Source organism: Elephantulus edwardii, unplaced genomic scaffold (assembly GCF_000299155.1).
Source record: "Elephantulus edwardii isolate Elephantulus edwardi_28Jun2011 unplaced genomic scaffold, EleEdw1.0 scaffold00008, whole genome shotgun sequence".
In the NCBI taxonomy this organism is placed as follows: domain Eukaryota; kingdom Metazoa; phylum Chordata; class Mammalia; order Macroscelidea; family Macroscelididae; genus Elephantulus; species Elephantulus edwardii.
The window spans coordinates 13,942,087-13,960,104 of NW_006399758.1; the positions used below are offsets into that span (position 1 = coordinate 13,942,087).

An 18,018-nucleotide genomic window follows, 5' to 3' on the forward strand; every position below is an offset into this window, starting at 1 on the left:
GTCATTGTCCAACTCTCTGATGCATAACAGGTGATTGCAAAGACTATGGCCTGTATCAGACGCACCTTAGTCTCCAGAGAGACACCACTGCTCTTCAGCACCTTGGAGAGGTCCCTAACAGCAGACTTTCCCATAGGTTTTTCCTAGCATGTATGATATGCTATGTTAGGAAAAACCTAGCATATCATACATGAACAAAATCTACACCAATATCCCTTAATGGAGGAAAAAATTCCAAGAAAACCAGCAAACCAAATCCAGCAATGAGTATATAACACAAGCAGCTGGAATTTACCCAAGGAATGCAAGGTTGGTTTACTATTTGAAAATTTAATTTATTACATGAATAGAGTTAAGTGATGAAAACAACACAATCTCCAAAGACAAAAAGAATGTGAAAAATTCAACACTCCTCCATTAAAAACGGATGGATAGAGAAGCTGTGGTATATTCACACAATGGAATACTATGCTGCATTGAAAACCAAGGAACTCATGAATTATTATACAAAATGGGTGACCCTGGAGGACGTTATGTTGAGTGAAGTATCTCAGTCACAAAAGGACAAATACTGCATAATGCCACTGCTGTAAAAATATGACTGACATTGGGGCTCGGGGGAATCAAGAAAAGAGGGGATAAATAATATACACTGCACTGAAACAGAAGAGAGATACAACTGTTTAAAAGAAATACAGGATTAGGTATTATTTTCATGACAAGATTCCAGAAAAAGAAATATATACTAAAGTGGACTGTGGACTTGGGGTGGGCAGAGGGGGATTATATAACAATGAAGGAATTTTTTTTTTCGCCCTTTTCAAAGAGAAAAGTGAACAGGGCGGGGTGGGAGAGAGGAGTGGGCAAAGAGGAAAATGTGCAACAATGAAAGAATAGGGAAAGAAAGAACTGGAGTAAAAAAAATGTGTTGCATTAAAAAAAGACATGATAAAAGAAAAAAAAGTTGTGCATAGATAAAACTGTTTTCATTTAAAAAATCGCTGACGTAAAAAAAAAAAGAAAAATCAACACCTTTTCAGGATAAAAATACTAAGAAATTAGGAATACAAAATTATCAAGACCAGAAATCAGTGTCTACTTCTGCCCCTCTCTTTAACACTGGAAGCAGCACTGTGGCGCAGTGGCCACACACAGCAGCTCACTAAAAGGCTTCAGAAACACCTGATGACTTGCTCCTGTAAAGACCACAGGCTACAAAACCCACTGGGCTGAGCACCCAGTAACAGCACCCCTACCAGAAGGTCCAGCCAGGGTGTTTTGCGTGTCTTACCAAAATACAAACAGTAAATCTTAACCTCCATGACTGCTGCTATAATTCCATCTGGAAACGAGTTATCTTTGCAATGGTAGTGTCAAGTGGGTTACGAGAAAAAAACAAAAACAAAAACAGTAACGTAGAAGCTCAGAGACAAGAAGTTTTTCTGACAAGAGCTGACAAAGAAAACCTTCCCAGAAAGCTGGTACCCCAAATTTGGACTTTCAAATGGAGAAAATAAAACAGTCTTTGCATGATTTGCTAAGACATTACAATTTTGAAGAAGTATTTTTACGTTCATGAGTTTTTCATGTTTACTGAACACACACCTGCTCCTTTTCTAGATCTGCCCTTCGTCACTGTTGGCTTCTTCTTCACAACTGGTGCCTGAGATGTAGAATGTTCTCTCCATCTCCTAAGCTGGAAATTAATAAACTTCCACATCATGAAGGCTTGAGTAATGCAAATGGAGGCCAGAACAGCAATTCTGAGAACATGCAGAAATAAAAATGAGAGAGCACAGAAACAATGCTATTTATTCAACTTCCTCCTTACTGAAGAATAGACTATTAAATATATTACAAAATACAGTTACATTTTCTGATAAAATTTTATATTTCTTTTTTTTGAGTAGGGACTAGATGAAGGGTCTTTTTATTTACTGATTTTCACTTCCTTGTTTACTTTGTATGGATGACTGACTCACTCAAATAATCTGCTTTGAATAAAACATGACTAAGGTTTCCAGAACAAATCAAAACCATTTGCTTTTTCCTTATCTTAGAATAATGAAGGTAAAGTAAAATAAAAAATCTTTACAGTAATATTTCATATCCAATTATAATCATGGAAGGTACTACAAAACACAACTAGTACTAAAATTCCCACTCTGCCTACAACATTATGCTAGTAAGAAATTAGTTCCTGAATCATTTCCCTCAGAAGTTAAATTCTTTAGTATCTCAATTGAGACATGCATAACTGCAACAAATATGAAATGAAATCATACTATTTTCCCTACCCCTTCTCTAACTATCCCTTTGTCCCTTAGATGATTCTCATCAGAGAAACTGGTAACAGACACAGAGGTTCATCACTTAGTGTCCATGATACGCTCCAGAAAACAAGACATTGTGCAATTTTGATGTTATACTTACAATCTATTACAGGTAGGCAGTTCTTGTACAATCTATAATAAAAGCCCCATAAAGTTTATTGTATTAAAGACTTCTAAGAGCCCAGCAGATAGTCTGAGACTAGATGGATATAGGGGTCCAGAAGGCTGAGCAGAGGCCGCACAGGCAGCCAGACTCTCTGAAGTGTGGAAGCACGAGGTCGCAGAGATGTGGCTGTGAGGACCAGGTGCAGAGTGCACTGCGGGTGCTCGGAGCGCAGGTGGTGGGGTAGCCTGGCTTGCCACCACTGCGGGTGCTCGGAACACAGGTGGTGGGGTAGCCCGGCTTGCCACCACTGCGGGTGCTCAGAACACAGGTGGTGGAGTAGTTCAGCCTGCCACTGCCTTGCTGGTACAGCCATTGTCACTGGGACCCTGGAGCACCCTGAGCACCGATGCTAGGACTGGTGCAGCTGCTGCAGTAAGTGAATGGTGATGGGTGAATGAAGTTAAGAGGGGAGGGAGAAGGCAGAGGAAGACCTATGGAGGAAGCAGTGCTCCAGAGGCCAGGAGCATCCGCAGCCCTGCCACTTGTTCACTTGGGCAATTGGAGATCTTTAAAACCATTAGGGGTAAATACTAAAGAGGAAGCTGCTTTCCTTTTAAAAATTAAAACCAAGCAACCAATCCACCCCTAGTCTTCAAGGACCACAGACACAAATGTGGTTGGATGTTGCCCAGACAGACATTAAGCCATGCAAACACGTATTATCATCAGTGAGGGAGAAAGGTGTTAAGTCAACTGTACCTAATGGCCAGTATGTTGAAGTTTCCATTACTCAAATCAAGCTTCTGATTCTCTGCTCTTGCAAGGCCAAATCCAACAGTGAGCACCGAAAGGATCAAAGTCAGAAGTCGTCCCAAAACAAACAGTACTGCCCACACAGAAAACCTGTTGGGAAAGATCTTAAGTCAAAATTCATACAATCACAAAGACCAGAGGACTCCAGAAAAAAATTATACTCTAGCTAATTAAATGTCCTTTTGCTTTACAATGATTTACCGACCTCATTTCCCTGTATGCGTCACTAAATCAAATATTAAAAATAATTGGCCATTTTAAGCATACTCTGCTAAGAAAGTGAGTACTCAAACTAGATACAGAATTCCCTTTTGAGTTCCCTTTCTTTTTTTAAAAAAAGGTATTATATTACTTATAATCCTAGCACTCCAATACTGGGTTTAGATTAATTTTCCTTTGTTGTGGTATGCCACTGAGCTGCAATAGATTCAAAGCTGATATTGCAGTGGGGTTTCAGAGGCAATAAATCACAGGGGAGGAGATTAGAATCCCGATCTTAAGATTCTGAAGTCTGTAGTGAGAGAAGATCTTCACCCTGAAACCCACAGCGTCCCTTTTCAGCAGGAAGTAGCTAAGAGAATACGCCATCCCCTTTTCCTTATGACTCAGGGTGAAGTCTCTCTCAGGGAGGAGTGATAGGGAATGGCAAAGGACACACTGACAAAGAAGATTAATCAGAACTGGCTTTGACAAGCACTGTGGCATTTGGACAAGAACAAACTGGGAGGAGGGTAGAGAGAATAGTGCAACAATGAATGAGTGGAAGCCCAAAATCTCTGTAAATGTTAATGAAAATTAATAAAATATAATTAAAAAAAAAAAAAGTTTCTGAAGTCTACTATTTAATTACCTTCTGGAAGCTCATTTCTCTATTATTTCTTCTCCAAAAGAAAAACATGCAGTAAACAAGATAAAAGAGGTTTTAAGAGAAAAGCAAAAAACTTTTTCAAAATGGCTAAATTCTAATGCAGTTTTTGGAGACTGAGGTATAAAGATGAAGCAATCTCCTCCATGTACATTTATAGTCCTGGAAACCTTACTGGGTAGCTGTTCTCCTCTGTCCTATAGGGTTGCTATGAGATGGGATCAACTAGATAGCGACAAGCTTATTTTCCTGGTTTTTTAATATAGTATCTAACAGCTGAATAGACTCCATTTTAGAGCACAAAAGAGCGTGCACTGTGGAAAAGCTTTAATTTACTGAAGATTATAAAATAACACAATTCTCTGCATCAAGGCCTTTGGCAAGCCAGATATTTAAGAAGTACCTCTGCTGGACAAGAAACAAAATGGCCAAGAGACTTACCCCTTCTGATACTTTTCATCACTAAAATAAAACAGGCGGGAAATGTGAAAAAGGAATTCAACAAAATAATGAAGCACCAAAAGAACAAGTCCGAGATGATTCAAGCTGTTAAAAAGAAAAATTGAAAATGAAAAGGTTAATTAACAATTGACATAGATTAGCACACTACCTGCTCACTCCACAGACACCCTCCCAAGATAAGTCCTCACTCACTTCAAAAGATAAGCTCCAGCAATGTGAAAGAGGTAAAGACCAATGTAGACAAGCTGGCGAGGAATATCTTCCTGTGAAGACAGAATAAAGAATTAGAGTTTACAACATGCTGACTTTTTTTAGTGGGAGGAGGAGAAAGGAGGAATTAAAAAAATAAATAAAGAGCAGTGTGGCAGAGTGACAAAGGTAATAGAAGACTCTTCTATTTTTAGAATAAAGGTACTGCAAATGCCCATTTGCCACATGGTCTAAACAAGTCGTGTAACACAGTCAATCTGTATAAAATGTGAATACCTGGGCTTGCTTGAATCAGATGAACTTACAATGTCTTTTGGTACTCGGCTCTGAGATTCTCGTTAAGATATATACCACCTATCACACTATCAAGAGCCACAATTATACGCTGACCAGCTGCTGGATGGTCTAGTGTGGAAAGTGAGGTCTACAGCAGCACAACTTTTACCTACAGCTCACATTTTTTAAGCTGATGTTTTTGTGTCCTTTTCTATGCTACAGTCACTGAAGCTGATGGTTAAACTTTTAAATTTTCTTATCAACTTATGTTACCGCTTAATTGTTATCGCTATAATCCTGTTAAGCCCAAATACCCAGATTTTACTTTCTGCTTCCTGCTTCCAACACCTACCGTCCCCATGGGAGTTACATGTCCTGGTTATTTTAGAAAAGTATTTTTAAAACTATAAATCAAAAGCAATTAGCAGATTATGGAAATCATTTACAGGATCACAGCATTATCTTTTAAAATAAATGAAACGGCACACAGACACATACACTGACCAAGTCTGTCAAGTTGATTCTGACTCATGTGGTTGTTGTCGTTTGTGTGCCCTTGAGATGGAGCCGACCCACAGCTGACCCTCCAGCTGGTTTCCAGAGCCAGTTAATTGCACAAGAGAAGACTCCTCATCTTTCTCTCAGGAAGCAGCTGGTGGGGGTGGACTTGAACTACTTGTCTTTGGGTTGACAGTGGCCCTCAGAGTTCCTGGACTCTAGAGGCCCAAATTTTTATGGAAGAAGGCTGTGTGTCACATGATTCTCCCACAAAGACATGGGGGGTTAAAACTGCTGACCTTTTTATTAACAATCGACTATCTTAACCGCTGTATAAAGCAGATGTAAAAAATTCATTTTCCAAACATGTATGAATTGGTAATAGCATCTACTTTTTAGAATCCTAGCTTGCGGGGGGGGGGAGGGGGAAGGACATATGAAAACGTGCACTCTTCAGAGTCCAATCAACACTTGATGATCAATGAAATGCTCACACCTCATTTCTCTTCTTTATATTACTGGCAATTTTCTTTATAAGCTTCATTAGTGTAATTCAAAAGAGCCCTGGTGGTACAATGGTTATGTGAACTGAAAAATTGGTGCTTCCAACTCACCAAGTATCTCCATGGGGTGAGGGAATAGAGACCTGGTCAACTTCTCCCATAGAGACCATAGCTGAGGGAATCCTGGGGGTGATCTACCCTACTCTGGCATACTGGCACTAGGAGCTGACATGAAGTCAGCAGCACATAGCATGAACTATGGTTACCAACTACAATTATTAAACGGTAGACTGATGTAGGCAGAATATGAATGAGTTTATTACTCATTAAATTCACCCTCTGCATCTACTATACTTATAGAGAGGTCTTTTCTTGGCTTTTCATTGTGCTTCCTACACTTTAGGAGAGCTACTTCATTAGATCTTCTGAGACAGAACAGATTTTACCATATTAACTTTGAAATGGAACACTCTTCTTTAACAGGAGTGGTATGGAAATACAATATTACTATTAAAAATATACAAAACAATCTGAATAGAACTGAAGGCTCTGATGTGGGAATTCTTGGGGGAAAAAATTCCCAAGACATCACAAATCTACAGTAGAGCGAGAAGGATTTCTGAAAATAAGCTCTCTACATGATTTTTCAAACTTTCAAGGAGAATAAAAGGGTACAAACTAAATAAAAGGGTAAAAACTTTAAAATTCATCCACAAGGGGACCTGTTTTCTTTTATTTCAACAAACGAGTGTGCTGTAAATAAGCTATGGAAATAAAAATCTCCACTCTAAGTGTTTGAAACACTTTAAGTCTTTCAAAGTAGTTAGTAAATCATTGCACTATGGAGAATGACTTTAGGCAATATGTAACAACATTCTTTGATTTGCTATTAAATAAACCGAATTATTTACAAAGGTGTTGCATTATTGCACAAGAATCCTCATGGAGGATGGTACGGCACCTGGCTGCTATCTCCAAGACTGGAAGCTTGAACTCACCAGCTGTTCTTCGGAAGAAGAAAATATGAGTCTGCTGCTGTCAAGATTTCCAGCCCAAAAAACCGTCCCAGCAGCTCAACTCTGTCCCAAAGGATTGTTGGAGTTGACATGAAGGACTCATAGTGACCTTCACTGGATTTTCAAGATTCAAAACCTTCAAGGTAGGAGACTGTCCCTCTTTCTCTTGGGAAGTTACTGGTGGATTAAAAATGCCTACCTTTCAATTAGCAGTATGATATGCTATGTACCATGCCCTAGCACTCCTTATGATGGAGAATAAACTATAAAAAAACCCCAAACAAGAAAAATTATGCATTCTAGAAAAACTGCTGGATGAACAAAAAAGTGGCTCTAGTGATGACTGACAAGATATTGTTATACAAACTACACATGAAAAGTGTGACTGCAACTTTCATGAGGTGGAAATTCTTTAGAAAGCATTCTTTCTATTATCAGACAAGTATCCTCACCCTGCCAAAGGTCACCTCATGTCTCTGCACTTTTATTGAAGACTTCCATTAGTATCCTTGCTTTTGCTAATTGAAACAAAGTCGAAAAGGGTTTTTGGATTTTTTAACAAAGGGGTAAAACAAAACTATGTTGAGCATATTTTGATATAAGACTGTAATATAGACTTTGACATAAAAGACTTGAAAGTGGCAGTGAGAGTGGGGATGCCAAGTTCCTTCCCTAGAAACTCCAGTCAGCTTCTCAAGCCACCTGACTTTGAATAGTCTTGTTGAGCACTAAATACTGTTTTAATTTTTACACGTTATTTTGGGAGCCTGGAAATGCTGAACTAATTTCCCTACATATATTAATGGGGATTGCTTATTTGCTTTATGTCACTGCACAGGAACACAACATGAGATGTAATAATGAGATGTATGTAGAACTAAACCAAATACTGGAAACAGAATAGTGACTATAATCTATACTTTGCTAAGAAACTGAGTATTTAAAAAAAAAGAGGAACTGATCGAGTATTCAAAGTGGTTAAGAAGTAGTGCCTTGAATCTTCTGGGTATAGGATTCCTTATATTGAAACAAACAATGGATGTGGAGAAATTTAAATTTCTCTCCTCAAAAGAATGTTATTTGTGATTAACATATTTCCCCTCTCTTAAATCTGATTCTGTGTTACAAAGACCAGCACACCCACTGAACTCTAATATCACTCCTCTTTCCCTTCATTATCCCTAGGATATGTTCAAAGCAATCACTGTATTAATTTCTTCCAGTAAAAATGTCTTCAAAGAATAATTTTCATAGAGTAAATTTTAAGAAGCAGTTTAACACATATGCAGCTGTTACTTTCAAATTATGTTAATTACTTGAAACAGTCACTTTTCGACTATCATCTGTAGGTGTTAAAAATAGTTTTAGTTACGTTCTAAATTATGCAGATTATTCCATAAAAATTAGACTCCATTTCTGGAGAAATGCCATCTGGCAAGAACGGGTAAGAGCTTTGGGAATGAAAAGGAACAATTAGTTTCAAACACCTCTTTTTTTCATGGTCAATGAACAGCATGTAGGCAGAGAGATTAATAATGAAACCAAAAGGTATTAAGTTCATGGGTATACAAATATTTGAAAAGAGCTTTAATACATTAAGTGACAGAATGTTCACCTTCCAAATGGGAGACCTGAATTGGCGTCCCAGCTAATAATGTCACACGTACAACCACTACCTGCCTAAAAGTGGAGGTTTAAGTTACTATGATTTTAAACAGTTTTAGCAGAGCTTCTAGATCAAGACATACTAGGAAAAAAGGTCTGGTAAACTATTCCTGAAAACTTACCCAGTGAAAACCCTATGGATCCCCATGACTGTGAATGGGTTTGTCATGAATTTTGGGTCAATTATACAGCAGCCAGCAACAATTAATATTATCAAGAGATTATATTCTCAGCAGCACTGTTCAGCAGAACTTGTTGCAGTGAAAAAGCTCTGCTGCCTAAAATGGTAACTGCTGGTGACATGAGAACATGACATGTGGCTTAAAAGTTAATTTTGTTAATTTTAATTATTTAAAATTAAGCAGTCATATGAAGCTAATGGCTATTGTTTAGGATAATGAAGTTCTAGGAGAACTACGGTATACTTCCAAGTCCACTCAACTCAGAAACTGACCCTCCACTGGGCTTTGCAGAGGCTGTAAACGGCATGGGAGCAGACTGTCCATCTTTCTCCCATGAAACAGCTGGTGGACTAGATTCTCCAGAGAGGTGCAGCCTTTGAGTTAGCAGCTGCACTCTGTGGACTATGCCACCAGAACATCCTTCTGGTTTAATTTAGGGCCTCACTAAATATAAATAGGCAAGGAGGAGCTCTGATAGTGTAGTCTGTCGCACGTTAAGCCGTTAACTAAAAGGCCGTGTGTCTCTGGCAGTTCAAATCCACCAGGCACTGCAGAATGAAGATGGGGGCTCTTCTCCTATTAAGATCTTGTTAACCTCGGAAACCTGATTGAGGGGGTGGCTCTGAATCGGCATGAACTCAATGGCAGGGAGTCAGTCATTCAAATATGGAAAGGCTACTGGATGACAGGAGTCCCTGGGTGCTGTAAATGGCTCACATGGTTGGCTGATAACTGAAAGGGAAGTTTGAATCCATCCACAGTCCTCTAAACTATGATATACACCAGATAGCGTTAAGTAGAAGTTGACTTGAAGGTGCCTGGTACTAATTTGAAAAACTGCAGATGTAACCATTTTACTTGGTGTAATCCAACAAAGGGAGTCGCACTGCTAATCCAAAGGCCTCACCTCTTTGGAGGCTGGAATCCACCAGCTGCTCCACAGGAGGATGGGCAATCTCCACCTGTGCAATTTATAGACTTAGAAACCCACTGGACGATCAGCTGATTCCGACCAGATCACAGTGAGTGAGTAATCTTAAGATAATTCTAAGTCAAAGGTTAAAAATTTTGAGACTATCTTTATGTATATTCTTAAGAGTCAATTTAAATGGAAAACGATTCCAACTTATAAAACAACATAAAAAGTGTGTGACCTCTAATTTGGTGTTATTATTTAACATTAGCAGGTAATATCAATAATGGCAGATATGTGGCACATTATTTTATATGATACAAAACTGTAATAAATCAAGTGTCAATTTCCACTAATTAACTCTGCACAGTTTATCTATTTGGCTTGTAGCATTTGAGACGGTCACTAATTGGCACAATCTTAAGTGGGAAGGTTTTCTAACAAAAAGATTTTCAAATAATCTTTTTAATGATGGAAAAACATAAGCATACATGAAATATACAGAACACATAATGACTCTCCCTGTAACTTTAGTTTTAATAGTTATTACCTCAAGTCCAAACTTCTTGTTCTACCTACACCCTCATACACCTTCCCCATTCAAAATTATTTGAAATTTAAAAGTCTACACATTTCATTTATGGAGTTTTTTGGTGTCATTTTTTTTTTCCAGAACCTCCAGGAGGGGAAAAGAAAGAATAAATACGCTTGATTCAATTTATCACTGGGCAGCTGCTTGATTTAAGGATCATGTTGACTTCTGTGGCGTCATCAAAGTCTGACTACTGAAGCACTTGAAGGTAAAATTCAAACCAACATTATTACAAACCCTTCAGCTGACATATTTGTTCAAATAAACAAACATCTTTCCCACATGCTAAAAAAGGATTGCTCCACCCATTTCAGGAAAGGCTATTCACTAGTGAATATTTAACCACAGTTTATTTTTTCAACACTGAATTTTCCTTGGGACTTACATATAGAACTGTTAGCGCTTGGGAAAGATGACAAGTCTGTTTTGTTGTGCTTGTGAAATGAACGACTGCAAATACTACCAATGATAAGAAATCATTTTTTTTACTTAAAAATATGTATTTACATGTACATTTAAAAATTTACCACTAAGAAACTTTTTTAGTGAACAATCAGCACATTGGATGCAAAAGAGCCTCCTGTAAATTAAAATAATGATTAAAGATTTTTTAAAAAAATACTGAAGGATTTTGTCTTTAAGGAAGGTAGAGAAATAAGATGTGAAAAAATACTTGAGAAAAACTTTTAAAGAAAAAAAATAATAGCAGGATAAATTTTTAAAACTACCCAAGTCCAGTCCCAACTTACTTTTTTTATTTTCTGGAAGTAGAGTTCAGGAAAAGAATGAAGCCAGTAAGCCAACTGTGATATGTAAAAAAACTTCATTTGAAATCTGCACAACACAAGAAGTAAAAGACATCTTTTAAAATTTTTTTTTAATTGGAAGTAATCAATACTGGATATCAGGTTAACAAAAAACTATCGTTGCATCATAACTTCAGATCAATTATAATATTCTGTGTATCTTTAAACTAAACTCTGCAACAAGCTTGCTTAAATTCTCTTGGCTTAAATAACAGAAGAAAAACATCACAAAAGGCTATTACTAACCATTAAGTGATGTGAGAGAAACCGGAGTCCCAATTTCTTATTTAATTAATACTGATTATTATGTTGCATTAGCTACAAGAAGCATAAGGTACATGACTCAGAGGGAATCAATTCTTGGAACAATTCATTCAGTTTCATCAAGGAGCTCTGGTGGTTTAATGGTAAAGAACTGCGCTGCCAAATCAAAGGCAAGCGATTTGAATCCACTAGCAGCTACCAGGGAAAAAGACGGTAACACCCTCTTGTGTGATTAAATGCCTCTGGAAACCAGCAGGAGGATCAGCTATGAATTAGTCACGACTAAACAGTGCACAACATCATTAGGATTCATCAAAAGGGGATGGGGAGGTGGGAGAAGACCGACACAAAAGTGAAGGCTCTGAGAGTCACCTATCACTTGAAACTGGACAGTTTTAATTTAAAATACCCTCTGACATTTTCCTTAGGGAAATATGGCAACCCTATTTCATTAAGTCAGGAGTAAAGAGAACACTTTTCTCCTTTGTACATTACACCCTTAGTACTTCTGTTTTCTCTTCTTCCCTCTGATGCTCTCTATTCTGGTATTCCAATAGAGAAAACACAAAACCAATCCAAAATAACTCCTGGAGGAAAACGCTCTCAACTCACTGCAGTTGAGCTGACACAGACTCACGGTTGATTTTCCATTGTGTTTTTGAGGCTGTAAATCACACAAGAGGATACTGCTTACCGCTTTCCTTTGGTGCCACTGGTGAATTTGAACCACAAGAGATGAACGAAGCCTTTGGATTAACAGCACAACTGCCTATGGATAAGGCACCGTACAGTTGTTCATAACTCTTAAGTTTACAGAGACTTAGGGTTTCCAGTCATTCACTGTTGTGTTAATACTTCTTTTAATAAATGTTCAAATAATATAAACAATTTCTTTTAACAAAATATCACAGGAGGACTTGGCAGAGTGAATATTTCTATCAGACTTAATGCAAAGATATGCATGGTCATGTTATTCCTTCCTTTCTTTCTCATCTATTTTTCTTCCATCACAATGAAGAGCACTGAGTATTTCCTTAGTAAAAATCTAAAGAAAGAAAAGTAAGAGATGGTTGCTATTGCTTTCAAAGCAGGTATAGTCCTGGTGGTCATGGGCATTGGTACAACACCAGAGACTCATAGCAAACAGTCAGGACCATGTACAGCTACTACATACAATCCCGAGATCCAAAATGACAAATGCAGAGACACAAAAGATCAAAATAGGCTAACCGAAGAAAATTATCTCAAAATCCCAAGCCAGACTGAGGGTAGAGAGCAGGACTTGAAGAAGGAATAAATGCTGAGGCAGCCCTGGAGCTCCTTTCAACAGTGTACAGACACTTCAGAAAATGGCTGAAAAGATTATAGGCATCAAGAAAGTATACAAAAGCTCTTTTCTACTGCAATGGGACTGCAAAGACGTATTTTCACTTGTGTAGGAATTTGTCAAAGTCCTAAACAGAGTAACAAGAAACACATTTGCTTAAAACTGACAAGATTCTGGTCCTTAAGTAAGAAAGGCCTGCTAAAATAACTTACGTCATCATGTTATGGGGATAAGCCTTCCACAAGATAGTTGGGTCTGAGATGTAGTTTTCCTAAGGAAAAAACCACACAAAGATTAGTCTATAATTCACTTTTTGTACTTACAATTCCTGTTTCAGTTTCCAAAGAGCATCCATAAGTCAAACTTGTTTGGTTCTTTTCAATTTCACTTGAACTATTTATCTTGGCTAAGTAAATATCAATGTGAGCAATTCAAAGTCAAACAAGAAATGATTCTTGGCCTTAAAAAATCTTTCAATCTCACAGAGGAGGGGGAAAGTATACAAACAAACGTACACCAACCAAAAACTGAACTGGTAGACAACAAAGGGATGAAAGCTATGGGAGAAAGCAATTTTGCCTCCAGTAATGAGATGGGTCTAAGGAAAGACGAAGTACTTGAGAGGTGTGGGATCAGGATACTGCCACATTTATGGATGTATGTCTGTCCACAAATAAAGCAAACCTTTTCCTTAGATAGCTAGAAGATAATCAGATTAGGTTCTCTATCCAGTCAAAATTAATGCATGTAATCTAATGTGACTTATCTTAAGTAAGATTTTTCTTTTTGCTGAAAATGGCTGAAATAGGTTTATGTTTAAAAAAAAATTATTATAGATTTTAAGCTACAGCTTTAGTGTATTTATAAAGAATTGAAGTAAAATGAATGAGTACTGGATTGCAAAAGTTAAATACTGAGTTTTAAACTATTTCTAAGATTATTTTCCCCTGGAAAGTTCACCTATTTATTCACTGTTACTGAGGTTATTAAAAAGGGTATCTTAACAAAGCACAAAAATGTGTAAACTGTGAATTGCTACAGCCAGAGTGCTCCTTGGAGACAAGGAGAACAAGGATTCATTTCTCGTACTTTGGACATGTTGCTAAAATAGGCTTTCCTTCGAACAAGATACCATGCTTAGATGGGCGGAGGGTCATTGTAAGAAGGAGCTGCTCATCGGGATGGACGGACACGGTGACTTCAGCAATGGGCTCACTTGTATCACAGATGGTGAGACAACACAGGACAGGCCAGGATTCAGGTCTGATATTCATAGGTATGAGTCAGTTGACTCCGTGGTCCCTAACAGCAAGAAGTACTAAGCAGATACTGTCTTTTTGTCTTTGGTTAGAAAAAGGAAAGTACTCATTCCCTTACCTGAAAAATCATACCTGTAAAGTTATAAAAAACACCTCTGCTGATTTGAAAGGAGGCAATGTCTTCAAACAGTACAACTTGTGTAACCATACTAAATGATACTGAGATAGGCTTTTGAAAAATATGGGGAGATCTGCGCGTCTACACAATACTGACATGACATTCAGATAGGCTGTGACTAAGCGTTTTCAAACTTTTAGAACATAGTGTAGAATTTTTGTTTCAAAAGAACTAAAAGACACGTTTACTTACTCTCTCTTACTAATCTGGGATGAAGAAAAAGATGAGAACAGAAGTCCAGCTGTTAAGGCATTTTCAAACTTTTAGAACATGTTGTTGTTGTTGTTATGTGCCGTCGAGTCGCTTGCGACTCATAGCGACCCTATGTACAACAGCCCTAAACTCCGCTCTGTCCTGTGCCAATCACACTGTCTCTGACACTCCCATCCCAATTATCCCAGTCACTGAATCAATCCACCTCATAGAGGGCCTTCCCCTCCTGCGCTGTCCCTCCACCCTCCCAAGCATGATGTCCCTCTCCAGGGACTGGTCCCTCCTCACAACATGTCCAAAGTATGTTAGACGGAGCCTCAGAATCTTTGCCTCCAAGGAGCCACCCGGTTTAACCCTTTTCAGGACAAATCTGTTTGTTTTCCTAGCAGTCCATGGTATTCTCAATACTTTTCTCCAGCACCACAGCTCAAAGGCATCAATTCTCCTTCTATCCTCCTTGGTCATTGTCCAACTCTCTGACGCATAACAGGTGATTGCGAAGACCATGGCCTGTATCAGACGCACCTTAGTGTCCAAAGAGACACCATTGCTCTTCAGCACTTTGGAGAGGTCCGTAACCGCAGACTTTCCCATGGCAATGCGCCTTTTAATTTCCTGGCTGCTGGTGCCAAGACAGTTAACTATGGAGCCAAGCAAACTAAAGCTGTGTACAATCTCAATCTCTTCACCATCCATCCTGATGCTGCCAATTGGTCCAGTGGTGAGAATCTTTGTCTTCTTGACACTGAGCCTCAATCCATATTGTAGGCTGCAGTCCTTGACACTCTGCAGGAGGCGCTTCAGGTCCTCTTCAGTTTCAGCAAGCAGGGTTGTGTCATCCGCATAACACAGATTGCTGATAAATCGTCCACCAATCTTGACCCCACATTTTTCCTAATAGAGCCCAGCCTCCCGGATAATCTGTTCTGCATATAGGTTGAAAAGGTATGGAGATAGGATGCATCCCTGGCGTAAGCCCTTCCCAATTTTGAACCATGCAGTGTTCCCTTGCTCTGTTCTGACGACTGCCTCCTGGTCCAAGTTTAAGTTTCGCATTAGAACGATCAAGTGTTCTGGGATTCCCATTCTTCTCAGAGTCAGCCATAGTTTGTTATGATCTACACAGTCAAATGCCTTTGTATAGTCAATGAAACACAGATAGACATTCCTCTGGTATTCCCTGCTTTCAGCCAAGATCCATCTAACATCAGCTACAATATCTCTAGTACCACGACCCCTTCTAAACATAGTGTAGAATTTTTGTTTTAGAAGAACTGAAAGAGATGTTTACTTAGGGTCTCTCTAACTCTTACTAGTCTGGGGTAAAGAAAAAAGGATGAGAACAGAAGTGCAGTTGTTTGGTATGGTTTGTTTTTAAAGCTAAGAAGATAAATAAAAAACCTTTATGTTTAGGATTTACTTAAGAACATAACCACCTGTGTCTGTATTTATCACAGTATTTTGAGATCTGAGAATGTTAAGCACAGGATATACTTACAGAGATTAGAATGAATGTGCCCCAAATGCAAGAGAAAAGGTAGAATGCACTGAGCTGACCGGACTCATTAAACTTGCTGTGCTTTGTTTTGGAGAAGTGCATTCGTCTGTTAATTTTCTGAAAATAACAAAAGCCATTTATAGTTAAAATTATGACATGAAATGTATTTAACAAATTGCCATCATATCATAAGAACCATTGTTATCTATAGATTTCTAAAGTTGTATACTTACATCCAACACATATTCTTGAATTATGGCATGAATAATTACTGCCACAAGCATGTAGAAGAAAACTGTAGCCAAATCTTTAATACCATAGTAGTAACGAGATACTGACTCTGTGGCTTGTTCTTCTGTAAATTATAAAGGACATACAAACACAAATTCACATAAGATTATAAAAACAGCACTGAAAGTATAGCATAGTTAGAAACAAGGAAAATTAGGTTAAGCTAATAATTAAATTCTATATATGTAATTTGTTTTTAGACATCTTAAGCCTTAGAGACTATAGAAATTGAGAAGGCCATCAAGAAAGCTGCAGAAATTACTTATGAAGACTTGACACAGGTTAATACCAGCCATCAGAGAACAAACAACTCCCCTTCACCCCCACAAAAAACAGCGGAGGAGTGGTCACGCTAAGATCCTTAGCAAGGTTATAAAATTAGTATTATCCTGGGGGTACAGATCAGGTAAACAAAGTTAACCCACTGACCTGTTTCTTCCCAGGAACTTTAGAAACCTTTTCACCCTCCTTTTGCTTTCTTCCTCCTCCATGAACATAAACGCACTCCTTAAGGCTCTTATCTGTCTCCATTTATACTGTAGATGTATCAAGACTTCCTTTCTTCTACTGAGTAGCATTCCACTGCACGTAGGTACCAAATTTTGTTATCCATTCATATGCTAATGGGCATTAAAATTATTTCCACTTTTTTACTATTGTCAAGAGTGCTGTAATAAACTCTACTGTACAAATCTCTTGAGTCTCTGCTTTCAAGTCTCTTAGTTCTCTATCTAGAAGTGGAATTGCTAGGTATATGCTAGTTCTTTGTAGAATCATCAATGTTTTCCACAAATGTTGTACCATTTTGATTCCCCACTGGCAATGCAGTTACATTGTTGTGTGCTGCTGAGTCAGAACCAACCCATAGCTTTTCAGAGGTTTTCCAGGTTTTTGGAGGCAGTAAATTCCAAGAAAGGAGACTGCCCATTCTTCTCCTGTGGAGCAGCTGGTGGATTCAAACTGTCACTTGTTTTGTTTTGTTTGAATCTTAACCATTCTGTTGTTGTTAGGTGCCACTGAGTCTAGTACAAAACTATAGCAGTTTATGAACAAGTCTGAGCAATGTCTTATCTTCTGCCATCCTCACAATCTTTGACACATTCAAGCTCATTGCTACAGTCACCATGTCAACCTACCTGGTTGAGGTTCTACCTCTCCTTTGTTGCTTTTCCACCTTCCCAAGCATGATGTCCCTCTCCAAAATTAGCCTCTCCTAGCAACATGATCAAAGCACATGAGAGGAAGCTCCATCGCCTCTGCGTCTAAGAAGCATTCTGGCTTCACCATCTCTAAGACACACATATCTGTTTGGGGTTTTTTGACAGTCCATAGAATATTCAGTGCTCTTGTCCAACACAACTCAAAAGCATCTTCTGCCATCTTTAGTCAGAGTCCAACTCTCAGATGCACAGCAAGTGACTGAAAAGATTGTATCTCAAATCAGGTACACCTTAATCCTTAAACTGAAGACGTTACCTTCGTCCATAATCTGGATAGGTCCCTGACCACAGACTTCCCCAGTAGAATATGTCTCTTACCTCTTGACTGATAGTACCAAGTATACTGATTGTGGATCCAAGTAAGATGAAGTTATCTATAGTCTCAGTCCTTCGTCTGTCATGATGATGTCTACTGGTACAGTGGTGGGAACTTTTGTTTTCTTGATGCCACTGAGATGTAATCCATATTGAAGGCAGCAGTGTTTGATCTTCTTCAGCAAGTGCTTTAAGTCCTCCTCACTTTAAGCA

General features: G+C 38.4%; 1 protein-coding gene across 2 annotated transcripts in view; it reads right to left on the reverse strand.

Moving 5' to 3' along the window:
• Nucleotides 1-18,018, reverse strand: part of TRAM1 (translocation associated membrane protein 1) — a 32,261-nt gene that overhangs the window by 5,244 nt on the left and 8,999 nt on the right. For both annotated transcript variants that reach the window (XM_006880450.1, XM_006880451.1), the window contains 8 exons: nucleotides 16,213-16,334; nucleotides 15,980-16,096; nucleotides 13,044-13,102; nucleotides 11,184-11,268; nucleotides 4,772-4,842; nucleotides 4,559-4,663; nucleotides 3,199-3,342; nucleotides 1,606-1,763 (listed from right to left, as the gene is read on the reverse strand). In XM_006880450.1, the coding sequence (XP_006880512.1) occupies nucleotides 1,606-1,763; nucleotides 3,199-3,342; nucleotides 4,559-4,663; nucleotides 4,772-4,842; nucleotides 11,184-11,268; nucleotides 13,044-13,102; nucleotides 15,980-16,096; nucleotides 16,213-16,334 (861 nt within the window). The remainder of the gene's footprint in view (nucleotides 1-1,605; nucleotides 1,764-3,198; nucleotides 3,343-4,558; nucleotides 4,664-4,771; nucleotides 4,843-11,183; nucleotides 11,269-13,043; nucleotides 13,103-15,979; nucleotides 16,097-16,212; nucleotides 16,335-18,018) is intronic.